Source organism: Grammomys surdaster, unplaced genomic scaffold (assembly GCF_004785775.1).
Source record: "Grammomys surdaster isolate TR1022 unplaced genomic scaffold, NIH_TR_1.0 150, whole genome shotgun sequence".
Lineage (NCBI taxonomy): Eukaryota > Metazoa > Chordata > Mammalia > Rodentia > Muridae > Grammomys > Grammomys surdaster.
The window spans coordinates 6,710,485-6,731,037 of NW_021604608.1; the positions used below are offsets into that span (position 1 = coordinate 6,710,485).

Consider the following 20,553-nt stretch of genomic DNA (forward strand, 5'->3'; position numbering starts at 1 on the left):
CTCTCTCTCTCTCTCTCTCTCTCTCTCTCTCTCTCTCTCTCTCTCTCAGAATCTCCTGCTAACTCTGAAGTTTTTTTTCCAAGTTAATTTAGCAGGACTTTGCTTTGGCTATGTGACAACTTAGGGTTTGAAGGGAAAAATCCCCAGTTAAGGGATTGGTTAAGTTAGCTTAGAAGTTGACCAAGACGGGAAGGCAGAGCAAAGACAAGCAGCCTTGTATTTCTCCTGTACCCCAGAGCTTCAGAACTTGGAGCGCATGTCAAGAGAGTGTCAAGATGGTTAATACAGTGGGACAGTAGCTACTGTTACAATAGGTGCTACATTATTTGGCTGATCCTGGTTCCTATAATGTCCTCTGTCCTTTGCACAATTCCTAACAGTCACTCATGCAACACAAAATCCATCCACTAAAGTGTTAACACTTGGCACAGTAAGGCCTCCTATGCATTGCTCTAGTTCTCTCTGGCTGGCATCCATCCACACTGACTAGGAATTCCCTGCCTGATGTCATGAATTGTTTTACATATCATGCCTAATCATTAAGAATGCAACTGAGTTATCAGAACATCTTCAAGACTTTTAAAAAACAAACAAACAAACAAACAAACAAAAACAATTCCACAGTTTTCACTTGTAGAATTCCAAGTGGAAGTTCTTATTGACTGTCCCTTAATAATTGTCCCATAGATCTGGTGCTGGGAACCTGTAATTGTAGTTATCTATACGAAAGCTCAAGGCTGATATGAGGTTGGAATTTCCTTTGTTATCTTTGGCTAAAATAGTCAATGGGATGCTATCATTTCCAGCAAAGTAAACAGAAGAAGAAGGTGTGAGCATTACAGACTTCTGGCTGAGATGCATGAGGCTGAAAATAGAGGATAAAGGATAGCATTCCTGACAGTCAGAGTTGCCAACCTCTACACTGGGCTCTAAAGAAAATTTGCTGCGTCTCCCTTCCATCAATTCTTCCTAAATGGGAATGGATCAAAAATTCTTCCAAAGTCAGTTTGTAATTCTCTTTTTTAAAAATTGCATTTATTTTTATTATTGCTGTTGTTGATGGTGTTATTAATTTATGTATGTGTATAGTAGCTCATGGGTGTGTGCATATGAGTACATGTGCATGAACAGGTGTGTGTGTGTGTGTGCTTCAGATTATGCAGGTCAGAGAACAAGCCACAAAAGTTGGTCTGCTCCATCTACCATGGGCAATCAAATTCAGGTTGTCAAGCTTAGCAACAAGTGAATTAACCATTGAACCAATTCATTGGTTCACTTCCCAAGTTGCTAAAGCTATTTTTGTATTTTCCTGGAAAACTACTGGCTACTTTTTAAAGTTTGCATTTGTCTATTTTTCTCAAAGCACATTAAATGCAGAAGAAATAGCTACCAGAAGGACAAGCTGCATGGAGACTAACCAATGTTTCTTTTAGAAAAATAAAGATTTTTCTCTTAAATGAGAAATTTAAAATAGAAGAAATTAAAAATTAATTGGTTCATATGTACTTGTTTTAATCACAAGTTCACTAAAGTGCACTTTGAATGATTAGTTATTTCAACCAAGGGAAAATACTGAGTCAAAAATAAATGACATCATAAAATGCAGATGGAGGACCCAGCCTCAAATAGGACATCTATAACAGGACTGCTGGGTTTCCCATCCATGGAGTCTTCCTAAATAGGAATGGGTTAATAAAAATAAACAACCTTCCAAAATCAGGTTGTACTTTCCTTTTCTAAAAGTTACATTAATTGTTATCTTATTAGTATTATTATTAATTTATGCATGTGTGGAGTAGCACATGGGTGTATGCATATGGAATCATCACAGAAGAAGAGGCACAAAGATTATAAGAACCTGAAGACCAGGATGACTTGTCCGGGATAGTAGCTTCTGGATATGGCATGGATGAAGCCATAAACTCAAACAATATGGCTGCCTGCACAAGACCTGAATAGATTACCCCAGTCACCCTGGACAGTGGAGCTTCACAAGATGCCACCTATAATAAAGGGAACTGCAGCCAGTGAATGGCTGCTGAGGGAAGTTGGTGCAGTTGTTCTTTTTCTTCTTCTTTATTTTTCAGGGATGAGACCTGAACCCTAAGTGGGCAACCCTAAATAAGGGCAACATTAATTGCACTGTGTGTGTGTGTGTGTGTGCAATATATAAGAAAAACAATTATAAAGAAGAAAATAATTTGAGATGGATGGTTTGGGGAAGGGTGGGGTTGGAAATGATGCAATTACATTATCCTTATTTACTTTCATAACAAATAATATAATAACAAATCAAATTAACCACATGTCCACACTATTTAAAATAATGTACCCAGAGATATGTGAATGGAAGGAAATATGGGCAAAACCCAGTGGTCCGAGAGTGATAAGACAGTTGATCATTTTGTTCCGTTCATCTTTTTATCAGTAATAAAACAGCTCCCGTTGCTTTCACAATGTTTATAGTGATAACCAAAACATGTATGCATATACATAAAAATTGGGATCCAGTTTTTTTTGGTCCCTAAGAAAGTTCCTTCATGTCTTGTGTTTCAAACCATCACCTTGTTAGGATGACATTGCCTTGCCATTTCCATTTCAGACATAAAATCCTGTTGGTAGTGTCTGAAAAAAAATCTCCATATGCAATAGATTTAAATGCCTTCTGCCACAAGAACATTCTCCTTTCTCTCATCTTGCTTTACTAACAACAGCTATTTTGAAACCAAATTAGTTTTTACACCTGTAAAAGAGAAGAGTTTTTCTTATCAGCCACAATGAGCTAGCTTAGGACAATCACAAGGAAGTCAGAGCAGCTGGCAATACCTAATAAAACAAACTCCCTATCTCATCCCTCCTGCCTCCCAAAGATGCTACAGATGGGGCACCCACATTATTCTGGAGGTCTTAGAATTCTGTTGAGCCTTTACATTTCCACTTAAATGTTTGGGGAAATTCACTACAATTTTTTTTTAGAGTAAAGTAAAAGAAGACACAAGGAGTGTTCACCCAGCAATTTCATTACCTTCCCTGTCTCAACCAAACAGAATAAGCATGTAGATCAAAGATCAACAAATCAACTGTATGGATGATGTTTCTGCTCCATTCACCCCCTGCTGCACCCGTGGCAGACATCACTAATTGATCATGACATTCCCACTGAGTACAAACTTGGCCTTAGAATCCCTCCCAACACAGTGCTTCTGGCAGCCAATACCAATCAATGGCACTTGGCAAAGAGAAAGAAAACTATTTAACATAACAGATGCCAACTACTATCTTTAAAATTCAGAAAAGAAATCCACAGACAGAGCTGCTTTGAACTCAGGGTTCATCAGGAAGCTGCTGTCAACATATAGCTGTTTCCTAGATAATGGAATGGGCAGAGAGTCAAAAAGATATTATGCTTCAATTGCCAGTGTAGAATCACTAGAATTGGTGGCAGCAGAAGTAGCTGTTGACAGAATCTGAAAGTTAGTTCTTGTGCTCATACCTCCATTTTCTAAATCCTACACCTGTACCAAAAGCAGTATTTATCCAATGTTTGCTAAAGTAGGAGTTGTCGAATGTGCGCCACAAAGCAAAACAGGAAACATCGCATGTGAAATTGCCAAAGGGGCCGCGACAGAGAGATTCGCAGCAGAGAGCTCGGCAGTGCTAGAGACAGAGGAGACTTGAAAACTTGAGAAGCAAGGTGAGGTGGCCTCACTAGAGGCTCATATGAACTCATATGAGCCGGCACAATATGCCGGCTGCAATACTCTGTCTCAGTTAACACTCACAGAGACTCGGTCACTGACTTTTACTTGAGTTTGTCTAATGTCAAAGCCAGGTTTTGTATAACTTCACTAAGATATGCTGCCTTTTTTATCCTAATAGTCTACTTTTTTTTTTTTTTTTTTACCTCTGCTGTTTATAAAGTGTTTAAACTCAAGTTGAATTACATGCAGTTGCCATTTTTTTTGTAGGGTGCAAATGGTTAAATACTGTAAATATTGTATTTCTACTTGTAATTTGTTACTTGGAGTACGAAAGTAGTTTCATTTAGTAGTTATGAACATAACCTTAAAACTGCAGAATGACCAAGGACACAGAACAGTCATGGCAATCAAGAGGTAGAAAGGGAGAGCTGGGGGCTTCTTCTTTAGTCTCTTGCTGGTTTCATCAATGATAAACTTACATTGTCATCTGACCATCCCTTTGACTCTGCCTTCTTGCTTCTCTCCTTCCACCCTGATCCAAACTGCAGTGTAAATATTTCCCTTCCTTAAGACTTGTTGAGTCAACTGAGCCTACTCAAAGCCTTTTCCTTCCCATGGGTCACCTATGCTGTTCACTAGAGTAATGACGCTGCTGTCATACTCCTTCTCATCCTTAGCAGCCTTCAGAGATCTAAATTTTCTGGGCAAACACTTCCTTGAACTGGGAAGAGGTATCACAGGAGTTCTTTAATGACCCCTTGTCGCCTCTGTGGTTCCTGATGCCCAATATTTACCATTAAACAGTGCATTCTAGTGAAGATTACTAAGTGGTAATGATGGGCATATCTCATTGAATAGAATTCTGTCCATACCCCGAATAGCGGATGTCACTATAAAATCCTTCCTACTACCCAATCTGCTCCTTTATTCCAACTTTAATACTTTATCCTCCACGCCTTTCAGCTCTTCCATGTGTCTTCTCATCTCCTCATCCCAGTTCTCTCAATTGTGTAATGCAATCTTGCTTCCCCTCAGCTTCCCTACATATTTGCCGACATCTTGCTTAGCAAACTAAAAACACTCTTTAGGTGCATCTTTTTAAAAGATGCCAAAATATTATATATCGATCAGCTGTTTTCCATTGTACTGCTTATTGATGAACAGTCTTTTCTCAATCAGCTATTAGAAGATATCTCAAACCTGAGAACAGTTACTTAATACTTCCTATGGCCAGACCCTGTTCTCAGCACTAGACATAGAATTACTTCTGTGCCTCAGACTGATTGTTTTCTCACCATGACTTCACATACTGCCAAGAATGAACAGAGAGAAAAACAATCCTGGTAAATAGGTTTCCACTGTACCAAATATTCTTTCAGTGATACAAAGAATGAAGGATTTTAATGTGAAAGTAAAATCCCTGAAAAAAATAAATGTACTATATAAAATGCTAAGCATGTCTAGATTTCATAAAATAATTTTCACCTGCCTTTCCATATAGTAGAGTACTAAAACTTCAAACTTGTAAGTAAATTATTTAAAACTAAAAATTCTACAGGGTTGGCATGCAACTTGGTGGTACAATGCTTGCCTAGGAAGTTCAATGTCTTTGATTACATATAAACACCACAAAAGTAAATAAATATATATTAGAGAGATGATTCAGTGTTTGAGGGCACTGGGTGCTCTTCCAGAAGACTTAGGCTATGTTCCTAGCACCCCATAAAGAGGCTCACAATTGCCTGTAACTCCAGTCTCAGGGATCCAATACTGTCTTCAGGCCTGTGCTGGCACTGCATGCATATAGTGCCCAGACATACACGTAAGCAAAACATCCGTCAAATGAAAATAGAAAAGTAAATAAAATCTAAAATAAATCCACAGAAATAAATAAAAGAAGAAAACAAAAATAAGTATTTTATAATATAATATCTTTAATGGAATAAACACAAGTTGTGTGATGTGTTCATATTTATAAATTAGAAAGACACTTTTTGCATGAAGACATTCAATATCGACCTGGAAGTAATGATGCATGGATGTCCCCTTGGCACTAGTGGGGCTATAAATAGAAATATCATTTTGCAAATCAATGTAGCAATGCATGTATCAGAATGTCCTAAGATATTTAAGCGCATACTTTTGGCATTAACTCCTATTACAAATATATTTTGAGAAAATCAGATTTAAAAATTTATGCATAAAGATTTTCCCACACTGCTATTTCAAAATAGTCACATTATAAAACAACCTAAGTATGTAAAATTACATATTTCAGCAAAAATTTCTATTTACCTACTCAAATGAATATTATACATTGCTGCTATATCCTAATAATACACTTTGAGGCATTACAAAAACCAGCTTATTTTAGGTGAAAATTTAGGCTTTAAAATTATATAAGGATTCACTGCCATACATAATGATCACAAAACAAATGCATGTGTATATCTGTAGAAAACAAAGCTATGGATATTTTCATTTTAGAACTATGAAGAATTTCTCAATTGGCTTGTATCTGTGACATTTCTAATTCGCTGACATTATTTTCACTCATAATAATATTTCTTTAACAGAAAGTTAGGCATTGGTACATTACTAAGGAAACTCTATTAACCCTTTCAGAAACAGAGAGACTAACTCCATAAGTCCTGGACACTTGCAATTAATAGATCCCTTTCAGCAGGAATTTTACTAAGACGCACTGTTGTGTATCTTCTCAGACCTGTTACTATCTGTTGGCCCAGTGACTGGCATTAGGTAAGATGATAAAGTTTTATATAAATGAACAGTATATGAATATGAAAATTTAATCCTATTAAAAGACACAATTAATGTAAATTTCTAGATCAGATACTATCAAATGTGTGTGTGTGTGTGTGTTATTGCAAAGCACTCACAATAACACAAAAAATACCCCCCCCAAAAATCCACTCAGACTATTATCCCTCAAAAAACATGAAGTAAGAAATGGAGAACTTTATGATATTACCAATGTGATTTATGCAAGAAAATTTAATGAATTGCTGGTTAGCATGCTGAAACTCAATGCCATGCTTTCTGTCTCCCAACAAAACTGTGGTATTTGAATAGACATTTACATGTGTAAAGCAAAAGTAAAACGAAGAATTGTGTTTCAAATTTTCAAACAAACTCACTGATTATTTGTCTTTACTGGTAAAATAAGAAGGTCTCTCATACAGATAGGTGCATGTGAGTGATTTTTGCTATTAATATATGTAAGTTATAGTTAGCTTAAGAGGTCAAGATAACAGCTAGAGAGGTGGTTCATCAGCTACAAGCATGTACTCTTCCTCCAGAAGACCTGAGATTCATTCCCAACACCCAGTTCTGGTAGCTCAAGACCACCTGTAACTCCTGTTCCAATAGGACCTACTGCTCTCTGTTGTACCTTGGGCACCTGCAGTCAGATGCACAAATCCACACTCATACACGTGTAAAAATAATTCTAAAAACTAAAAATAAAATATTATAAAAAGAAACAAAGTAATGTCTATGCTTACAAGTGAATGCATGCATGAATGTGTATGTATGTGTGTATGTGCAGTCTGCATACATACACTATTTATATGCCATGAAATTAACTACTCTGCTGCTTGACCAAACCATGCAATCATCCAGTAGGCCTCTGATAAGAAGGTAATTTAGCCAACTCAAAGTGTGAAGTTAAATTTAGCAACAATGACTGTGGTGCGTGTAGGCACCACAGTTCTGGTTGAAAGCCTATTGTCTAACTTACTCTTCTGTTATCCTTATCAGCAATGGCCAGAGCCAAGAACTCTCTGGTTTAGACATCCGAAGACTCACTCTCTGGTGGATGTTAAGAGCCTCAACCTAAAGCACCATTTGCAACCAACTCAGAAGTGTGTATGGGATCCTTCAGGTAGTCCAAGCGTTTGTCTTAACTCCTTTGTCTCTATGTGACACCAGGACTAGACAGAGTTTAAAGGTCTCAAAGGATGAAGACAAGGGCACTTGGTGGAAAATATCCAAGAACACTGTGGCTTGCTGAAAGGGTATATTTTCAGTTTTCTCCTTTGCTGGAAAGATAAAAATACTGTGCACGGTGTATGTGTGTGTGTGTGTATGTGTGTGTGTGTGTGTGTGTGTGTGTGTATATATATATATTTGGATGGGTAGATGATTAATAGATAGATAGATAGTCAGATGTATATGACAGCATTATGCTGCTAAATGTGGCAAACAGTGATAAAATATTATACATAAAGTACTGATAATAAATCTGAATCTAAGCATTGCCTCTGTTTTCCACCTTGGTTCCCTTTTACACATTATTTAATAGCACTAACTCTTATTTTTCTCCTCTCAAAATTGAAAACAAAACTAAACAAAACAAAAACAAAACAAAAAACAAAAAACACCCTACCCCTATCCTCATGAGGTCACTGTCGACTTCACTAAAACCATTTAGATGTCAAGCACACTTACAGAGTGGTAAATTAAAGCTGTTAATTAAGCTCAAAATATGTTGTATAAAATTCTCAAAGGATTTATAAAATATATTGTTAAATAATAAGAATCTGGAAAAAAGTTCAGTTCTCCTCCGACTAATGTCTGGCTATCTTAACCTAAATAGTCCATGACAAAACCATGTATGAGAAGGTCTGGGCTCCTTCTGATAGTGAGTCAATGCTATCTCTTTAAAACATTTTTCACTTCAAGGTTTCTTTTGTTTTTGTTTTTGAAGTAAGCAACTGAAGACACTTGGCAGGTATCTTCTTATCCAGTTCCACTTGTACTCTCTTTCAGTTGATACCTCCTAAAACATGGCCTAGCATTGAATATGTATTTCACAGAGAGAGATTCTGACTGAAATAAAAGCTTACCTGCAGTTCCAGAGAGTTCCACACTTAAGGTTCGATCAATAGTCTTGTTCTCAAATGGGGAACCCTTGGGGTCACTGGAAGATATGGCACATTTATAAAAACAAACTGAAATGGAGTTGCTGTAGCCAAATGTATTAGAACCCCCTTCCCTTTCTGAAAATGCTTGCATTTCTTAATACTTACTTTGGTGACTCTGGGGTCAGAGGAAGAGATAAAGTTGTTGGTTTGGCTAAAGGAAAGAAGAAAAAACTAATTATAAAATATTGAGTCTTTTTCAGATCGATTTTCTGCTATGTTTATATAGGAAACAACCAGGCAACCAGAAGAATAAACTAAAGAAACCCCTGAATGTTGGCTAGAAGTCAGACTACACTCTGTTACACTAAAACACACTCCAAACAACAATTGAATTGGTGCAATCGCATTAGAGAACACATACAAACCCAGAATTTTCCAACAAATGTGCCATCTCGTTAAGGACACCAAATTTGCATCATACTATCAAAGAGAAATATTGTTTTCTGGTTTTAATTTGGAATCAGTACACGGTTTGTTTAGACAAGGAAACAGCAGACTAACTACAAGGTGACAGATCGTTATGAATATTCAGTTGATTTCACTCCTAAAATGTATAGTTTTATATCTAGCTCTGAGAATAGGATATTTCTATGAGAGGACTAAGGTTTAAGCAATAACTATCCTGAAAATTAGTTGAGGGATGATGACAAATTTTGGCCATTGACCCAGATGGTTTAAAATGGGCTTTGTATTCCCAATCTGATAGACAACGGAAAACATCATAGTTTTCAGTTAAGAGATCAATAGATATTTTTCTAAATCTCACTATTCCATTCCCTCCTTGAGTGTCACTGAATCTTACTCCCTTCAGTGTCTTTTCTCATCCAAAACTGTATGAGTAAGAGTCTTCCCATTCTAATATGTTAACTACTGCTCTGTGTCAATCCTGTACCTTGAGTGGGAAGGATATAGATGACGAGAAATACATTATGTATGTATGTATATATATATATACTTATCTATGGAGATGTATGCACATAAGCGTTTGTCCTTTTTTGTTAACTACTTTCCGAAAGTCAAGGGGTAGTTAGGTGTGTAATGAAGATCATAGAGTTGAGACAAAAAGGGTCTCTAGAACAGTTTCTTACGTTATGGTTGAATATGCTGAGACACAAAGATGCTAAATGATGCCTACAGGACCATATAAGTGATCTTGCCAGATTTAGGCACTTTGATATTTCCTTCCTCCTATTATCAAAAGGAATTAAACTCAATGCACTTTAAAGTAAGTTAATCAGCCCTAGTAATTAAGGGCCTTTGAAATGTAAAAATATTATTTATGTCCGAATTAGTCTGGAATAAGATACTTTATGTGGAAAATAGTATTTACATATTTAATTTGTGGATTAGGACTTAGTTTTTAAACAATTGAATAGTAAGTATATCATCTATCCGATGTGCATCCAGAAATATGAAGCTCACGCTGTCTTTTACAAATTAGGTACATTGATTAATTGGCTTTTACATACATACAGATAGATGAGCTGATTGTACATTAATTTTTGAGCATGCCTAATTTAATCAGCCTTTCAAAAAGAATGAAATTATGAACAAATTTTACTCACTTTTATGATATTTCTCTAATAGCCAAGATAATTTACACAGGTTCTATAGAAAATACTATCCAGTAAGGAACAACGAACCTTTAAATCACACAATAAATGCACATTGAAAGGCAGAAATGGGGATGTAGACAGGGCATATTAAGTGCTCATATAAATGTTTCAAACATCCAGATATCTAGGTACAGGGAAGCCTAAAGCAACAGAGGGGAAAAACTGGCCACAAGCATGCTGAATGCCAGCAGAGGCAAGTAGGGAATGAAAGGCTTACAAAGGGTACAGTCTGGAAGCCACCCTCAGACTGGAACCCTGACTTGACATTGGATCATATAGACTATCTCAACAGGACCACTGAGTTCACTTATAGGGAATGTCACTGGTGCTATCCAAGCACTGCCTGACCATAAGATGCTAGGACCCTCAAGTTATCCTTCATGAAGATGCTATTTTTAAATAGCATCTATGCGTGTGAGTGAATAAATGATACTCAGCACACATTGTCAACTAGGCAATTATCATGAGGAACTAAAAAGTGCATGATCCCACAGAATAACAAAGAGCAGATCAAAGCCCAGTCATAAACATGCCAACACAGGAAGAAAGTCACCTAACTATTCTCATCAAATGATCTCTGACTGTCCGGGTAATTTCTACTTTCTAATTTTGAATAACTTAACTAATCTTGGAGAATAAGCACCTATTGGTTATTAATAGCATGCCAGGCTTCATTTCTCCCAGGCTTCTAATAACTATGGCATTTCTTTTTCGTTTGAATCAGCAGGCTTTGTTCTGTGATGAGCCTTTTAGGACTTACCACAGATTTTTACTTAAAAAAAATATGCATATAGCTGGGCTCTCTCAGAAAATCCATCTTTCAGGAAACTATTTAATTGTTCAATACCATCGCTTGTAAAAGTTTACAGTAATATTTAATAGTAAGTGAACTTTAAGAAAATCTTAAATTCTAAGAGAGAGAGAGCGAGAGCGAGAGCGAGAGCGAGAGCGAGAGCGAGAGCGAGAGCGAGAGCGGGAGCGCGCGAGAGCGCGAGAGAGCGCGAGCGAGAGCGCGAGCGAGAGCGCGAGCGCGAGCGAGAGCGAGAGCGAGAGCGAGAGCGAGAACTTGAAACTATATGCTTATTGACCAGATTCCTGAGCATGGGGATTCAAAGAGCCTGAATCTCTCAGTTCAGCTCCAGAAAATGAATAGATGACGGGAACATCATCGACATCATCAATTCATCCACTAAAACAAAACCAACACACGAATGATGGGGAGAATGCTCTGCAGCCAATCCTGGCAGAGAAAGCTGTAAGGGCATTTGGTCCATTTAGTGACATTTAGTTCTCCAAACTGACAGAGATGAACAGCAAATTTGACACATCCAACAAGGTAAGAACAAACAAACAAACAAACAAAAATCTAATGGAGAGCTGATTGAAAATATTAAAGGAAAAATCCTAAAAGTACTCTACGATTGAAAGGCAGATGAATTAAACCCCAAGAAAAAAATCCTTATTAAAATCATCATCATCATCATCATCATCATCATAAGCAGCAGCGTATCTGTATGAAGTGATCATGCTTCAAACAAGATAGGGACTACTTACTACCCTGAAGCTGTAATTTAGAGAGCCAGAAACACACGAGAGGAATGTTTGTAGCTACTACAGAATATGTCTGCTTCTATGACATGATTCCAGTTAGTAAGTAAAAGCTGGCATGTTTTAAAGCAACAAATACTTTCATCAAACTCTATGCTTTCTGGCCTTCAACACTCGGAAGGGGAAGAGGGTGAGAGAGAAAACTGTATCTCTGCCAAGAGAGATTTTCCCCAAATTACCAAATCTGCCTTGGAAGCATCAGCCTCCTGGGTACATATGGGACTAATAAAGATCAACCCAGATGTTTTGTTTAATCTACGTAATATTTCCTAAATACGAAAGGCAGAGGAAGTCAGAAATTTCCAAAATCTTATATGCAAAGTAAAAGTCTGTGAGCATAGCAGGTGGTCTTAAAAAGTAAAACAAGAATGCATTTAATCAGAGAAACTACATAATGCTATTTACTGCTTCTCAAGGTAGGTGGAGGAGGTCTCCAGTGTCTCATTTTTTCCACGACTGGAAAGGGAAAATCAAAGAGTCTGTAAAGAATTGGCCAACGATCGCACATTACAGTCAATGATCTCAGTAATCCAGATGTGTATAAACCTCAAAGGTACTGTAATCCCTGCGGCCCCACTCCACCCAGCTAACAATCCAGGTGTCTTTAGAGTTCATTTCTCATGCTGCCCATCAGCTGAATGGGATATGATCAATCTGTCTCCATGGGAGACTTTCACACTCCCTTCCTCCTCTTGCCTCAGACAAACACAAATGGGGTGAAGTGCAGGATTCATGCTCTCAAACTTCACTCCTGTGTTCAGCGCCCCTGCTGGCTGCTCTCTGTTCTTGGCCTGGCTTACCTTGAGCATGTTGCGACTGCGATTGTGTATGGGATTTCTTTTTGGAAGCACATTTGTCTCTGCTGCTGTTCCTGTTCTCTGTGGGTTTGGTGTGAGGAGGGTCATCGTTTGTGGTCAGATACTTGAGAAGCTCTGAGCAGGGACGTCTTTGTGGCTTTTGCTGTTGACAAATGCTCTTTGCTTTATTGCTCCATGAATTCTCGGTCTTAAAAACAAGGCATAAAGAAAGCTAAAATTAGTGAAGTGAACCTTATCAGAATGGATATAGGTTTTTCTGAAGAGATGAGATTTTCAGTGAAGTGCTCAGTCTAAGTGTACTGGATCTATGAGCTGTGAATAATTGTTTGCAGAACAAGGAAGAAAATTACATTTAAAATTCCTAAATGTCATTTATGCAGCTTTTTATTTCATTTCCCCTACATCCCGATGTTCCTACTCAGCAACATGTAACTAACAAGACCCTACAGCGCCTTTACTGTGAGTAAAGGAAAAAAAAAAAAAGCTGCTTTAAACCTTAATTTACCGCTGACTGCTGAAGCCCAGTATTCACAACTCTCTTAAGTACCCCTTAACGCTCCGCTTTTGCTCACAGCGAATGGCAAGACAAACATTGTTTAATACAGCCCGCTAACTGAATTATGTCATTGCCAGCCTTTTCTCCAATTAATCGCAGAGACGGACCTTTCACAGTGCATCCGAAAGAGTCTTTCTCAGGTTAAACAGCTGGCAAAACAGCCATCCTGTATCTTAAAACCATCCACAGACCACAGCTACCAGCCTACCAGTAAATGGTGTTGTAGGTTGTAGAGCAGACCACTGCACGTATTAATCAAGTGGGAAAGGAATGGCTCATTCTGATAATCAGAAAAAGCAATACATAAGGGAACTCATCCTAGTTTCCCTAAGTCCCAGTACAGTGTTTGGAAACTCACTTTGTATGTGCTTTCCCTCTAAAGGCAGCTGGCAATCCTAGCTAAATTAATACATACAAACTTTAGGTGTGTTACAGAGATTCATGCAACTCCTCCTGCCCCACCCCTACTCTCCCCTGTATTAAAATGCTTGCATGCGCACCTTAACAATGGCAGGGTTTGTTCTGATCCTGTGGGTGTGGTTTGCATGGTTCTGAGTGCTAAGACCGCTGCATTCATTGTAGCTGAGCTGAGTGTTGGCTGGTGCCAGTAAGAGCTTCTTAAGCTAGACACATACCAGGAAAAGGGAAAGCAAGAAAAGTTATACATCTTCTAGACTTCAAATTAGTAGCTAAAAGTTGAATAGAATTAATTATATTTCTTTTTAACTATACCACACTTTGCAACAAGGATGATAAAGAAAATAGTTTCATTTAAAAGAATGGATTTTAAGACAACAGTACTATCTAGGAAAAGACTTTCTTTTCTATTATTTGAAACTTGACATTGTTATCTTAATTTTTAAATGATTTTTTTTTTACATAGAATAATGACACAACCATTCCTAAAACAGATTTCCAAGCAATGCCAGGCTGCTTGGTCCACCCAAGCTTTTCGGAGCAGAGGTCAGAAACTAAATCTTCCTCTCTAGGCTCATCAACCTCACTCGATAATCAATGAGCACGTTTTCTTAATCATGTTCACAACTAAACATATAACTGTATGGAATTAAAAAAATATATGTGGATTAGGGCAGTGGCTAGCACTGGAAAGAAAGGATTTGTAAGCAGAATGCTGTTCAACAGCCAAGTATTTATCGGTTCTGTTTGTTTGTATCTTTGCTTCTGGAGTCGGGGGCCTCTTATGCAGCCCTAAAAAGACTCAAACTGGGCATGCTTCTCCCTCAGCCTCCTAAGCACCAGGATCATAGGTATGCACTACAATGCCTGGCTTTACCACTTACTGTTTTATCAACCCAGTTTCTTCATTAGTATGAGTCACTCTCCAGAACCACCCTGCTCTGACAGACAGCATGTCTTTGACCCAATTGAACAAACTGTACAGATGTGAATCCTCATTCAGGAATTAGAATATTAGACCATAGAGCCAGAGACACATGGAAGGCATAGTGAGTGATGGATAATTTACACATGTAATGTTTTTCTTCAAGAGCAGACATCTTAGACTACAACGAGGAAACAAGCAGATCTCCATATGTTCATGTAGAGTTCCTTCAGACTTAACGATTTGAGAGAATCAACCTCCAAATAGCATGCTAGAGTGTATTATTAATGTTAGAACAATGGCATTCAATAATTTACACAGCATTGCTCTTCCATGAGATTTATGGCAAATGACGAATGGCTATCATAGATGAGAAGACAAACTGTACTCAGAACTAATAAAATTCTGGTCAAGCATTTTGTTGAAGATAAAAGTCACTTCTCATGGCCAACAAATTTACTCTCCATTGCCTACCACAGATTTCAGTAACTTGGGCTGCAGAAAACCTATTATTTTTCCATCTTCATAAGAAATGCTGATTGAAAGACTTAAGCAATAGCTCAGTGCCTAACATTGCAATTCTGTTTTTATAATCATAGGTAAAGATAGGTGAACATTATTGTATAATCTGTTAACAGCAAAGACATGGAAAGAAAAAAACTAAATAATATTTCGCCATGCTGGATTGCCTAATAAATCCTAGCATCTCCATACCAAAAAAACAAACAAACATAAAACAAAAAAAACAGTGTGTGTGTAACCACTAAGAAGTTCTGCATATACTGAAACTATATAAACAAACAACAACAGCAGCAAACAAAACAAAACAGACATGGCAGGTTATATTTACGTATTTGTCCATACATTTACATACGTGTGTGTGTGTGTGTGTGTGTGTGTGTGTCTGTGTGTATAACAATAATAATTTAAAAAAGAGGCTACTAATTTGAGAATGGTGAGCATGGGGAGGTGAAGAAGGATATAATAGGAAGGGCTGGAGGAATGGTAGAGAAATGAGGAAGTTAATAAAATTCTACTTCATGTAAAAAGCATAAAAATTTGACAAATCAAAAAAGATTCAATGACAATCATCTTAAATTTTAAATTCAAAAACACTGAATAATTTTGATATAAGGTTTTAAAAGCCACAGGTAAATGTTTAGTTTTTTCTTTCTAGACCTACAGTGTAAGCTTTTACCATGAACTTTAACAATCTTAAGACATACAATCACATACATAAGAAGAGTACAAGACTATTTTTGTAAATAATTTTCATTACACCATGCAGGAAATGTATTATTAACACTTTTAATAGAGAATTACAGAATGGGCAAATCTAGGCAGGGTTGAGTTTTTTTTTTTCACTTTGATCTGAATTAAGAATCCAACCCTGACTGTTCTACACCATAGCCATGCATTGGGCAGCCAGAGGCAACTCTGACCACTGTTAAACAGTAGGAAGGGTTCTTACTAGAGACGGCTCTTCTGCCTCCTGAGGAGGAGGGGTGCCGTCAGGCATGGAGGAAGGACTGGCCTCGTTGTCAGTGGTCACGTCTCCATCTGTCAGTGCATCAAATGAGGGCAATCCGTCTTCATCCACAGGGAGACTGTCCAGTGTCTCTGTGAGGACCGCTAGCAAGTTTGCCTCATTCTCTTCATCTATCTTCTGCAGAAGCAGAAAAAAAATACAGAAGACATGAGTGGATTGACATGAGGAAGTAGACACCATGATTGATCAGCAGAGGCTGAGCATGTCCGGGTGGGTGAGGAAACTGTATGAGAAATCTTCAGTGGCCATAGCAGAACAAAAATGATGTGTCTTTCCCAAACTCTTAACTCACATTTAGTCTGAATAATAGGATTACCACATACATCTACTGATCTGGTTTGACAGTCTGCTAGATCAATTCTTAATATTGCTGCATAAAATTCTGTTGTATTATAGTCATTTTTATATCCTTAATGCCTTCTGTTTCTGACTCAGGAAATCTCAAGCGTTGAGAGAATTTTAAGCATCATCTAATCTTCATATATAGTTTCTAGATCTCCCACACAGTATGCCACTCCAAATATTTAGATAACATTGCATTTGGACACCATCAGAAACTTGAACAGTACATACTGAGGGAATCTACACACTTTTGTGATTTCAATTATAACCTCATCACTGCGCACTCTGAAATCATTTATTTCTATCCCTGTCATCTCTCCAAACTTAAGTCATAAATCTCTGCCTATTGGATACTCTACCATGTGATAGCTCTCTTGTCTCCAAAACTCAAACTTGGGATCTTTCAGAGCAAAACTGCTCTTTCTCTTAACTTCTTTAGCTTGACTATTAGCTCTTCAGGTTTGTGCTCTGCAATACGTGGGCTCCTTGTAATAAAGTTAGTTGCTACAGAGAAACTTTCCTTTGCAATGTATCTTAACCAGACTCGTCTCTTGGTCAGAGGTATAACACAAGCACGAGATGGTTTTTCAGTAGGGGCTTCTGCAATGCATTGTAACTTCTGCATGAACTCATTTTCATCTCCGCCCACACAAAGCTAATCGTGAATTGTGTCTTCCACAGATGGTATTGGATACCTTAGTCTTTGGGGATAAAATGGGAAGGACTGAAGATAGAAAGAAAAATGAGACTGAACTCTTCCCTCTATTGGCAAGAAAAATCGTCTATGAACAAATCATATGAGATAATATTAGTTTTGGGTCTCTGTACAAAAACTAGAATGTTTGTATCTGTTAGTATGTCAATGTGTTCTTGACTATGCACGTTCAATCAGCCTCAGTGCTGGGCAAATGGAAGAAATGGTCAATAGTTAGTTGCATAATTCATCGATAGTATTTATTGACACCCACAGAGAAGGTGTACACTACTTTTCTTTCTTTCTTTTAGCATTTTACATTAAATGTCCAAGTTGAACTGTTTTCAAAGAATCTTTCTACTTTCTTTTTCTTTTTGTCACATTCTGTAAGCTATGACATTAACAATATGGCTAAATTATCCCACATGATTCTATTACAAAATGCACCTAAGTTGCTGACATCTAATGAGGCTGGCGATGCCCAGACTTCCTTTCTCAGTAGCACTGAGCTCTAGTTAATTGACCTGACAAAATTACAGGAATCACAGAAAAAGACAGCTAATCAGAAAATCAAATTGTATTACTAGAGAAATTAGGCAGGGCCTTATCACCTAGACATTCTATTTTCACAAGAAAAAAAAAATGTTTTCCCTTATTACTGATCACTTTTTATCTGGAAGTCAGACGACAGACTTTGCTTTCTTTTGGATTTAAGAGGCCCAGAAGAGCCATTTTATTCTCTGTGGGTGTTGATATTTGCATGTGGCATGTCCCTACTGTTCCTGGATTTGAGACTATAGTCATGTACTTTGGGCACATTACAATGTGACAAATGAATTGAATCTTAACTTCTAATGAAGAAGATAAATCCAACCAGAACTTCACAGTCCCTTTCAAATGGCACATTTACTTCCATCAACTAAGCATTCATCAAAATCTGAAATGTACAATAACAACAAACAAACAAAAGCAAGCAAACAAACAAACAACCCTCAGTCCCCCCAGCTCCCCTCCCGTGTATCTGTCCATACACTCCCAATAATAAAAACAGTGAAATTTTTTCCTTTTTTCGGTCTTCTATTATAATCTAGTATCCAAAAATTCGGGTGACACCATCTTAATTATCCCTAAGTTCTAATTACCACCACATGGCCAAAAAATTGGAGATCATAAACTTTTCTCAGTAAGATTGTATTTAAATAAAATATTCTATGAATTCTTATCAAAATACTGAAATTTGCATTACTATAAGTGACTGTATTTTCTAATAAAATAATCTTCAAAGACATTTCAAATATACATGCAAGCCAAGGTACAAATGTACTTTCATTAAACTGACACTTTTCATGAATACCTAACCCATTTTCAAAAAGGTTCAATTTACTAAATTCAAAAAAGAACTCAAGAAAAATTAAGAATGTTTACAAATAAATGAATAATTTTGTTTATCCTGATTTAAATTTTATGTTTGGCATTCCAGTGATACTACAAGATGCTATTTGCTTTCCATCACAAAATACAATAGCGTCGCAGCTCTATCCCTTGTGTAAACAAACTCTGATAATTCCAATCAAGTCAAAATGACAAAGAACACTTAAATTAACTAGTTTTCACAGATTTCTTTAATAAGCACAAGTGAATGTATACCACACACAATGGCAGAAATATTGGAACTTGATAATGTTATAATTAATTTACAAGATCTGATTAAACCACAACTATTTTAATTCTCCTCTTTCCTGAAAGCTCCATAGGAGGGAGGGGGCTTGCAAAAGGGAGGCTATCACAGAATATGTGTATGTGTTGCTGAGATGCTTGGGTCAGGGAGGCTACTATTCAACAAGAAAATACCAGTAAGACCAACCATTTTTATACTATGTTAACTAAGAATATGCATTAGGTATGATTACTATCCCTGTATTCTCCAAGACCATAATGGTTATCCTGAATTTTGGAAGAATGAAAGTGATGATCCCAAACTTTTTTTTTTTATTATTAATTATAAGAGCACAACGATATGCCTCCGTGTCAAAAATCAACAAATATTCTTACATGTAAAGTAGGGTGGATGCTGTCCCTCACTGTGGCAATTTCAATTAGTTTTGTGTGAGTTTTCATAGTCATTGTTCCAGAGAAGCAATGGATGTGACAAAGAGGACTCTGTTAAACAATTAATGTCACTTTCCATTATTGCTCTGGTCCCAATTTACAGAGCAAATAAATCAAAGTCGCCACAGATGAAGCACAGTGGCCTATGAACACGTCTGTTCATAAGTAACAGAGAACGGCAGTGCATGAGCGAGCCTGGTGACATTGCAAGGTGACATAGCCTTGGTCTTTGCCCTGCTCTGCAGTCGCTTGGAATGACAATTTTATAAAATGGAATATTTCTTGGCTCTAGCCAAAACAGTGGTTCTCAACCTGTGGGTCAAGACCTCTTTGGGGGTCGTGTATCAGATATCCTGTATATCGGATATTTATATTTTCTAACAGTAGCAAAGTTACTGTTATCAAGTAGCAAGGAAATAATTTCCTGGTTTGGGTCACCGCACGATGAAGAACTGTACTAAATGGTTACAGCATTAGGGAGGTTGAGAATCACTGATCTACAGGATTGAAAAGTAGAGAATGGAGAAAGAGAGCCAATCAACACTAGTTGTGTGGAGATCACCGACCCCCACTGGATTTCTTGCAACAGAAGATACAGGAAAGCCTTGGTTAACCAGCATCTCCATAGTTTCTCTGAAGCTATCAAGGGCATTTCTGGGCAGGGGGCGGGGACTGAGGGGTGGAGGGCGGGGGAAGGGTTCAACCTTGGCTTCTCCTTACACGGTACAATTCTGCTGCGATTTTTTTGACCTAAATAAAGGTTTGTGAGTCTGTAAAACTCCATTCTCCAAGGGCTCTCCAGGAAGAAAGTAGGCACAGGAACAAAACCTCACTCCAGGTGTAAAGAATTTCCAGTGACAGGTGATACACTGGCTTTTACACTGACGAGCCAAAATCTAGAATCTGCAACAATTCCTAAACCGCGCCTTGTCATTAATAAATAATGGTTTTGAACAGTCAACAGAATCCGGAGGCTCACTGTTGCTCTTTGAGACTCCAGTGTCCTGAAATGACTTGTGCACTGAGTGTGACATAATCCAAAAGGCACAGCTGAAGAAGGTAGACCATGTTCCTCTGGGTCCCTACGTTCAGCGGAAGATTTAAATCCCAGACTCAAGGACTGAACTGGGATGTCTTGCTTCGTGCACAGTAGCAAAAGGACCTTCCAACTGCTAAAGAAGAAAGACATGATGGTTGGGCACACAGTGCATTCAGCTCATCCAGCCACATACCCTAGAGAGCAAATAAATCCACCCAATCAAGGAGAAGATA

The 20,553-nt window shown here is 37.7% G+C and overlaps 1 protein-coding gene across 1 annotated transcript in view; it reads right to left on the minus strand.

The window, feature by feature from the left end:
* Nucleotides 1-20,553, minus strand: part of Ppargc1a (PPARG coactivator 1 alpha) — an 88,483-nt gene that overhangs the window by 20,371 nt on the left and 47,559 nt on the right. The window contains exons 3-7 of the mRNA XM_028765300.1: nucleotides 16,059-16,253; nucleotides 13,746-13,868; nucleotides 12,672-12,876; nucleotides 8,753-8,798; nucleotides 8,570-8,643 (exon numbers count right to left, since the gene is read on the minus strand). Of these exons, the coding sequence (XP_028621133.1) occupies nucleotides 8,570-8,643; nucleotides 8,753-8,798; nucleotides 12,672-12,876; nucleotides 13,746-13,868; nucleotides 16,059-16,253 (643 nt within the window). The remainder of the gene's footprint in view (nucleotides 1-8,569; nucleotides 8,644-8,752; nucleotides 8,799-12,671; nucleotides 12,877-13,745; nucleotides 13,869-16,058; nucleotides 16,254-20,553) is intronic.